Source organism: Poecilia latipinna, unplaced genomic scaffold, assembly GCF_001443285.1.
Source record: "Poecilia latipinna isolate Pla-1442-1.1 unplaced genomic scaffold, P_latipinna-1.0 Scaffold1304, whole genome shotgun sequence".
Lineage (NCBI taxonomy): Eukaryota > Metazoa > Chordata > Actinopteri > Cyprinodontiformes > Poeciliidae > Poecilia > Poecilia latipinna.
This window is the reverse complement of record NW_015113920.1, coordinates 61,198-70,818: the sequence shown is the minus strand read 5'-3', so window position 1 is coordinate 70,818 and position 9,621 is coordinate 61,198. Positions and strand designations below refer to the sequence as shown.

General features: G+C 38.9%; 1 protein-coding gene across 2 annotated transcripts in view; it reads left to right on the top strand.

The window, feature by feature from the left end:
• Nucleotides 1–6,641: 6,641 nt before the first annotated feature.
• Nucleotides 6,642–9,621, top strand: part of LOC106961474 (otoferlin) — a 21,993-nt gene continuing 19,013 nt past the window's right edge. For both annotated transcript variants that reach the window (XM_015055239.1, XM_015055238.1), the window contains exons 1-6: nt 6,642–6,939; nt 8,154–8,224; nt 8,571–8,694; nt 8,769–8,823; nt 9,180–9,311; nt 9,406–9,468. In XM_015055239.1, coding sequence (XP_014910725.1) covers nt 8,179–8,224; nt 8,571–8,694; nt 8,769–8,823; nt 9,180–9,311; nt 9,406–9,468 — 420 coding nt within the window. In that variant the 5' untranslated portion in view covers nt 6,642–6,939; nt 8,154–8,178. The remainder of the gene's footprint in view (nt 6,940–8,153; nt 8,225–8,570; nt 8,695–8,768; nt 8,824–9,179; nt 9,312–9,405; nt 9,469–9,621) is intronic.

The following is a 9,621-nucleotide window of genomic DNA, read 5'->3' as shown; positions in this document are numbered from 1 at the left end:
TGCATGCTGGAAACAGGCAGAGAGGTCCAGCATTTCCTGGACACCGGAAAGGAAAAAAGGAAATGATGTGTAGAACAGGGTCTACATGAATAATTACCATGGCAACAGTGGTATAATGTTCAGTGACACGCAATATTTGGACATTAACTCGCTGTGTTGGTTACACAGTGGATGAGGCAAAAGTGCTTTTCCTTTTTACCCATAATTCCTCGTTCTTAGAGTGAGAGTATATGACCACCAGATGGAGATCTAGATACTCATTGGTGGACTGAATGAGCTGCATTTCCTTACAGAATATCTATTAAACAAATGTTCCTAAAAGCCAAATTAGCCTGAAAAAAAACAACAAAAAAAACATTATTTTTCTTCTTATACAATTTGAATGAAGAAAGTGGTCTGTCAGCAGGGCTGGTCTTAGATTGTGTAGGGCCCCAAGCAAAATGTAATTTGGGACCCCTTCCAGCTAAGCTCACCAGGATATTTACAGGAAAGAGGGAGACATGACTGAAGCACTTCCATGCTGCTGTTTTAATATTTATGAATAAATTAGTTATAATCCATATCATCTGTCATAAATCCTTCTTTAATCCATTTTTCTGCGTAACAGTCTCTGATTTATGCAGTTTTTTTTCAAGTCTAATTTAAGATTGACATATAAATGATCCTATTTTTATTAGATCCGTGGAAAGCATAGTTTAGAAAAGTTTTTTTTAAAAATCACTTGGAACTTGTGAATAATATTAACCCTATTAAGATCTCCTTATTACTAGTAAATTGGTAGCAGATTAGGATAAAAATGCTAACGCTGTTACAATATTAAATATGGACACAAAGGCTATTTATTATAGTTTCCAAACTTAGACACAAGCAACAGAAATGGGGAAAAAATGCGTTAAAACAGCTCAGTTAATATTCAATTGATTGAGGTTTCCTTTAGCATGTAGATTAACCCAGTGAAGCCTGACCAAGTCCTACTTCCAGATGAAAGCTCACATGAAAAACTGTGAAGTTAGTGGTGTAATCTGTTTATCTGCATTTCTCACAGGTTGTCTCCCCACTGACACAAACTAACCGTCCAGTCTCTTTGTGTCAGCCTGTTCCTTTTTTCAAATACATCACACACTGCTAATAATAGATAGTCTGGTCATTAAGCACAACAATTAACAAATCTCACTGGATTTCCAACTTGAAACTAGAACACGAAAGGCTGCGTTAGACTCGTCTTGTAAGCCACGTTTAGCTCTGGGAATGATATCAGACATGCGTTCTGGCTGAAAGACACAAAACGAGGGCTGTGTATTACAAATAGATGGTTTTTCAGTATTAAATATGCCACTAGTTGGATGAGAATTAAGCTGTCAGGTTTGCTAATGAACATTCAACTTTCATATTTATTTCTCATGTCATACACTTTCTTTTTAAAGAGAAACTTTAAAAAGAGTTTGTCCAAAATCAAAAACCAAAATGTTTGATTTTGGTGTTGTGCAATAAAAGTGGTAAGTTAAGCTGAGTTATGTTGTTTTACCCAAGAATATTTCTTTCATTAGTTTCCCCTAAATCTAACGATGCATGTGCTGAGTGTGAGTGTGATGTAGACGTAATTTATGAAACAAAGTGTTATGAATTAAGTATTTTATATAGGTGGGTTATCTATTGATGAGGGGGAAAAAAGCTTCGCTAAGACACTTAAATGTATTAAACTACAACCAATAATGGAATGCTTATCAAAATTATCTTGATTTTTTAGGAACATTTTACTAGTTTTTATTAATTGTATCAGGTTTGAACTAATCTTTACAATTCAAAACTCACTATAGGAAACATATTTTCCTAAATAAATGGCAGTAGAAAACATCTGCACAATCAACAATAGTAATGGCCTACAATTCCTCCATTGAGAATAAACTTCCCTAATAAACATATTATCTCAGATTGATCAATTCCAAGTACACCGGATGAATAATGATGCCATTTCACATTGGTGTGCACAAGTTTTATAGATCCAGAGGATTCCCTCAATCACTTTCAAAACCTGTGCTTTGTAGAGTAATGGTCATCTTTCCTCTTAAGTTAAATGGCTTGTCTTCCATGGTAATAAAAAAAAAATAGAAACTGGTTTATAATTAGGGCAGAAAATGTTTCTGAAATTATGCTTAACCCCTTTATAACCACATCTAGCGTACAGCAACTGCCCCAGAGAGAAGAGGAACCTCAGTTCGCTAGCAGCTAGCAGACTTGCTAGCTTATTTGACATTAGCATTAGTGCTGTTGCTAAAAGCTGAAAACTCTCGCTTCAAGTGATACTTTTTAAAGATATAAATTATCCAAAGCAAAAAAGAAAAGAACTCAGAATATTCAACATTAGGTCAAAAACTTTAAATCAAATGACTTATTATTATCGGTGTCATTAGTTAGCCACTTGTTAAATGTGCGACTTTAGTGGACATTTTTTCCTCATTTTTTGGAGTCCCGCCAGCCTGTGCTGCCCTGAACAACGAGCCATATCACCAAAAATGCTACAGTGTAAGCCATTTTAATTGTTTACATTTAAGAGAGTTTCTTATTACAATATGGTAATGCTATATGTTTATATTTCCAGAAGTTTGTGGGGTTATTTAAGTTCAGAGCCAAGTGGGCCCTATGTGCAGTAATACTCCCCTCTGACACGTCGACAACAATGCCCTTCACTTGCCAGAGCCATGCTCTAAAATGTGCAATACGGACACACTACACCACAGTCAGGTGGTGTGCCCGCAGAGTCACTGGAGCACAAATAAGATGTTGATCATCGGCCTTACAACCAATAGAAGAAAAGGACTGCGGACACAGGACCTACACGGGATAAGATTGCATGGTTCGTATCAAGTCATTCTGTGGTTCACCTTGGCCACTATTATTAAAGGTGTCAGTTTTAGGGCTTGGTTGCTTTCTCATGCATATTCATACGTTCTCATATGAAAATCTGGAAATGCGTTTTTCTTTCCCGCTCATTGAACGCAACAATTACGCACCCTCCACCTACTGGTTTTTAAAGGAGTTTTACGACAAGCTGTTTCCGTATAGTTTTTATTCTCTGTTAAACCAGAGACATTTGAGAGCTGGCCTCAGCCTGAGTGTTTAAACTTCAACGTGATGACACGACCCATCAAAGAATGAGGCAAGTATATTCCACTGCGAATCAACTGGTAACTTTGCACGGTTGCTGACATGGTTACCAGCAGAGGAACTGGGACATCGCCTTCACCCCACTGAGCTGCTATTGAATCATGTAATTAACAGCAGATGCCATCAACACAGCAGCTAAAGGTTGATGCAGGGCTCCAGCTGGAAAATTAATTTCCTATAATGCAGTTAATAATAATAATAATAATAATAATAATAATATTGAGCTGTACTTTCGTAAATGTGTCTAAGATGTTTCAGTTTTCTCTTCAGCCACCGATGACCTGCCATTATTTATTTATTTATTTATTTTCATTTCTTTTGTTGTGAACATCGATACCTTCTCATAAAGAGGTTGCCACATGCAACAGTGACCGGGCGGCATCAATAATTCACCGCCTTGTCTCATCGGACACCAGCAACTTTAGACTGTGATGTATGGCTTACTGAGCGGCCCGATGTGTAATTGATGAGACGATGAGCTGCTCCTGCAGAAGACGCAGTTGAGCAGAAGTCGCGCTCACTTTGACAAAGTCGTGCACGTTTCTTACGCATGCACCGCTTTCCAAAAAGCTTTTTGGAACGTTTTTAAGTTCCAAAAAACTTTTTTTACGTTTTGCTTCACAACGGAAAATTTGTCTTTACTTTGATTTTTGATTTTGACAATTCTCCTTGCATAGTAGCTCGAGCTCAGGCAGATGAAATGACAGCATTTTTAAAGCCTGCAGTTGATTCTTTGACTTTGACTGGACCATTCCAATATGTTTTTGATCTGTTGCAGTTCTGGCTGCATGCTTAGCATTCTGCAAGAAGGAGACATTCATCCATTTCTCCATCCAACTCTGCATGATGCTCCCACCACCGTGTCTTACCAAACAGGTGGTGTGCTGATGTGTGTAGTAGTAGTTTTCCACTGTGCTTAGTGTTTTACACATAGATCTTCTTCCAAAAACTGGCTTTCCATCTCTTCCCTTCAGTAATAGCCATCTTTTCACAAATCTTCCATAAAGATGCACGACTAATGGCAAAAGTCATAACAGCAGATTTTTCCACCCGAGCTGTTTATCTCTGCAGTTCCATCGAAGATACTGTAGGTCTCTTGGCTGCAACATTTAAAATCACTTCAAGGTATCATCTCCAGCTAGTTTGCCTGCATATACACTCCTGATCAAAATCTTAAGACTTGAAAGAAGAATTTCAAAGAATTGAAAGAATTTGCATTTTGCATTATTGGATCTTAAGAAGGTTCTAAGTTGAGCTTCACAATGTTAAAGGAAAAAAATCAGTGCAAGAGACAAGAACTTTTGAGCGGGGAATTTTCTGAAAACTGCATTTACACTCAAACATGATTTTTTCAGCTGATCAAAAGTTTAAGACCATAGTCTTTAAAAGCCAAAAGCTGTGCAAAAATCTGGATTCCATGTCATTTTCTGTCAAGTCTTTACACTGTCAAGACCTCCTGATGGCAAAAGCAAAAAAGCTCACTGACTTTGAACGTGGTAGGATTGTTGAGCTGCATAAGCAAGGCCTCTCACAACGTGCCATCGCTGCTGAGGTTGGACGCAGTAAGACAGTCATTTTGCATTTTTTAAATGATCCTGAGGGTTATGGAACAAAAAAGTCAAGTGGTAGACCCAAAAAAATTTCACCAGCTCTGAGCCACAGGATCCGATTGGCTGTCCGTCAAGACACGGGACGATCCTCTACCCAAATTAAGGCCATTACTGGTGCTGACTGCAGCCCAATAACCATCAGACGGCATCTGCGAGAGAAGGGCTTCAGAAACAAAAAACGTCTTCAAAGGCCACGTCTTCTTCAACGCCACAAAATTGCCCGTTTGGACTTTGCAAGGGTGCACCAAACATGGGACATTGAAAGGTGGAAGAAAGTTGTCTTCTCTGATGAGAAAAAATTTAACCTTGATGGTCCTGATGGCTTCCAACGTTACTGGCATGACAAGGAGATCCCACCTGAGATGTTTTCTACACGGCACAGTGGTGGGGGCGCCATCATGATTTGGGGTGCGTTTTCCTTCAATGGAACAATGGAGCTTCAGGTTGTGCAGGGGCGTCAAACAGCAGCTGGCTATGTGGAGATGTTGCAGCGGGCGTCCCTCATGACTGAGGGCCCTCGTCTGTGTGGTAATGATTGGGTTTTTCAACAGGACAATGCTGCAGTTCACAATGCCTGCCTGACAAAGGAGTTCTTCCAAGAGAATAACATCACTCTTTTGGACCATCCTGCATGTTCCCCGGATCTAAACCCAATTGAGAACATTTGGGGATGGATGGCAAGGGAAGTTTACAAAAATGGACATCAGTTCCAGACAGTGGATGCCCTTCATGAAGCCATCTTCAACACTTGTAGCAACATTCCCACTAGCCTCCTGGAAACACTGGGATCAAGCCCAAACGATTGTTTGAAGTCATCAACAAGAATGTTGGAGCTACTCATTACTGAGCCCTTTTTTTGACCCTTTGATTTCTGTTTTGGGGGGTTTTCGGGTTCTTTTGAGCTATGGTCTTAAACTTTTGATCAGCTGAAAAAATTGTGTTTGAGTGTAAATGCAGTTTTCAATTAATTCCCCGCGCAAAAGTTTTTGTCTCTTGCACTGATTTTTTCCTTTAACATTGTGAAGCTCAACTTAGAACCTTCTTAAGATCCAATAGTGCAAAATGCGAATTCTTTCAATTTTTTGACTGGTCTTTAGATTTTGATCAGGAGTGTATTTATACTTATGCACCACTTTGTGTTCATCTACCACTTTAAAAAAAATCCCAAGAAAACAAATTAAGCTCTGTGATGAAATGAGAATCACGTTTTCTCTTTGTGCGTTTATTTGATAAGCAAGCGATTTTATGCTTTTCTTTTCTTCCTTACTTGACCCTGAAACCTTTCAATTAAACACTGTATTAATACAGAAGATTTCTGTGAAATTCTCATGACACAAAAAATTGTGGCTCGGTTTAAGAATTGTCAGGCTTGAAGCTGATTAAGTCTGAAGTGAACAGCGTCGCAAATAGGATTTGACTTTATTCCGCCATCACCGACCGAGGACAGTGTGATTGTCTTAAGACCCAGTTTGGACCTGCAGCTTATTAATGATTAAAAGGAAGGCTTTCTTCCTGCAACATCTTACTTCCATGTAAATGTATCATTGATGACATGGCAATGTTGCTTACCTAACAGTAACTTTACGTATTTCAAGCATTTCTTTTCAGCTCAATTTGGCTTTGATCGCTTGAAGGCCCAGCAGTGTGAAGATTACAGTAAAACGTGTGTTTTGGTTTAATCAGTTATATTTTCTGATGTAGATTATCGTGGGCCGACATAAAGCAAATAAAAAAATGTAACTTTTAGATACCAGATTGGTGGCTGGGCCTGCTAAAAATCCTCTCTCTTTGCTCTGCAGCGTCTCAAAACCTGCGGATTGGAAGATTCTGCTCACAGTGACGTCTCTCAGCGGCGGCTAGTTATAGTTACCAGTCCTGGGTTCGACACTCATGCACTATTCATCGGCGTATCGCTTCACTCCTGCCAGACCTCAGACGTGAACAAACACATTTCCTTTCTGTGCACAACTTAACTTTGTGGCTTTTCTTCTGGGGTCTCTCTAAAAGGCCTAAAATGCCCGTGTAGCATCTCTTTGGTTTTAATAGAAACCAAAACTTCTGAGTTCTGGGCTGTTTTTTTTTTTTTTCTTTTCTTGTTTTACCTTTAAAGGAGATCTCTGGGAGATACGTGGAGAAGAGAACTGAGCATAACTCGTCGTATATGGTACGTATCGTCTGAGCAGAGATCAAACTGTGGTGTTCAGGCCTCGGTGTTTTGGAGTGCATGTGAATGACTTTCTTTGAGAAGGATTTTTTTTTCATGTCAGCTGATCTTATTTTTGAATTTTCTTTTTAAAGGTCAAACAGTGGTTTTTGATTTTCCATCAAATTTAAATGTAATTACGCGCTATCGGATCATGCCAGGCATGTACAATTTTTATTTATTTATTTTTTGGTGATGTAAGATTTTGTTCCTCTGTTTTTTTTTTTTTTTGTTTTTTTTTTTTGTTTTTTGTTTGTTGCTAACTCTTTGATCAAAAATAATCAAAGAAACGTGCCAATATTATAATTAATAATCCCAAATTGTCTCATAAAATAAGGCAGCCACTTTAAACCGGACGTGTTTGCGTGTCGATGGAGCACTTTGTTGATTAATTTCTGCAGAATAACGAGACTAATGGTATTATTTTCACAATGCATGTGAAATGTATCCCCTCCAGTTGAAGTATTAGGGTCAGATGATTTAAATAATTAAAAGGCCCATCCGAAGGCTACGTTTCAGATAAACTATGCTATAATACTCTCTATCGTTGATTTTAGGTTTAAAAAAATGCAAAACTTAAGGTGTTCTTTGTGTTTTTGTTCATTTAAAGTTTTCTTAGTTCTGGTGATTTGCTGTTGAGACAGAATAAAGCAAGAGTTAAGCTCGCCTAACAACAGAAATAGAAGATAAATCAATTTAAACATGAGATAAGCAGAACTGGCTCCAGGTATAAGTAGATTTTGAGGTCGATTAGGATCCCAGACTCCTAAATGCACACATATCAGCAGGAACCTGCGTTGTTCTGAAGTTGTGTTAACAGCAGTCGTAATTTAGAGCCAACTTATTAATTGCTGCTGTTCTGTCGATCGCCGAGAAACCAGTTTTAAAACCCCCCAAAAAGTGTTTTAAGCGTGTTTGTCAGTTCAGGAAAGCTTCATAGCATCTCTATGGAAAATTGAATGTTGACAAACGGATCCTAAAAGTGATTTTTTTTTTTGTGTAACAATAAATGCAAAGTGACTGACGTGCAAAATCGAGCAAAAGCACTTCGTTTAACAGGCCTGACTCGCTAGTTGCCAAGAACCAAACTTAGGCCGACTCTGTTGCCATGTTTGTCCCATTCGTCTGTGTTTTAATGTCTAAAGTTGTTAATGTGATTATTTTTTGTGTCGCAGAGCGCTCAGAGGAAACCTTTGAACCATGAAGCGCAGTAAGCACCGCGGACAAAAGGAGGACAAAGGCAGAGGTATCACCTTAGCCGGATCGTTGGATTCGTGTCAACGAGGCCAGAAAGTCCAGTTTAATGTTACACAGACAGACGCAGCCTGTTTCTGCAATACGTCAAACGTTTTGTCACAAACAAACAAATACTTTTGCTCTAAAAAGTATTTTGCTTATGATCTGTGCTTTTAAATGTTGCATATTAACATGATTTTATGTCTGATGATGTTCTTAATCTGTGCTTAATCTATGGCAGGATGAATTTGAGAGTATCTTTTTTTTTTCCACCAAACACAATGTTGCAAGAAAAATAGCAATTCTTTCTTTCTTTTAGGATTTTTCTTTAGATGTGTCTTTTGTGTGATGCCTAGATGAGCCAGCCATTTTGGAGACGGAGAACATGGATCGTAACGGGATGTTAATGGGAGGTCCGGATCCCGACACCATCTCTTTGGCCTCCGTCACAGCAGTCACCACCAATGTTTCAAATAAAAGGCAGGCCTTATTCTAACTGTCTGGTTTTTATTTTTATTTTTATTTGGGTTTATTAATCATGCGTAACTCCTCAGATCAAAGCCGGACATCAAGATGGAGCCCAGCTCTGGACGACCCATGGATTACCAGGTAGGTTAATAAATACTTGGAAAAGTATTTGCACCTGAAGAGCCCTTTTCGCATTTTCTGAAGTTGCAACCAAAACTTCAGTGTCTGTTATGAGTATTTTACACAATACTCATGAAGTAGATCATACCTAGAGGGTTGAGGGGGGTTTTCAAAATCTGAAAAGTGTGGCATGCACAGCTTATTGTACGTTTTTTGACATCAACTCGCTAAGCTCAATTTTCCCCTGTAGGCTGTCACATAAAAGTTAAATAAAGTATCACAGTTTCGTAATTTCAATGGGACGAAGTAGGACAGTTCATGGGTTGTTGCGATTTGCGTGATTTGCAGTTGTAAACTGATGGATGGTGCACTTTCAGGTCAGTGTGACGGTGATTGAAGCCAGGCAGCTGGTCGGCCTGAACATGGACCCCATGGTCTGTGTGGAGATCGGAGAAGAAAAAAAGTACACCTCCATGAAGGAGTCGACCAACTGCCCTTACTACAACGAAGTGAGTCGGTCACGATGACGCGGCGTCAGGAAACCCTCTGAAATTCAAGGTTGACTTACAACGAGGCTTCACCTCAAACTGTCGTCTCTTCCAGTACTTTGTGTTTGACTTCCACATCCCACCAGATGTCATGTTCGACAAAATCCTGAAAGTGTCCGTAAGTCATTAGTTCCTCTGAGCCGACTGACAGGAATTTCTTCTGTGACACGGGGGGGGGATTTTTTTTTTTTTTTTTTTTTTTTTTTTTTTTTTTTTTTTTGTTTTTTTTTTTTACTTTTTTTGGATGAGCCACACCAAAAATCTTTTTGGG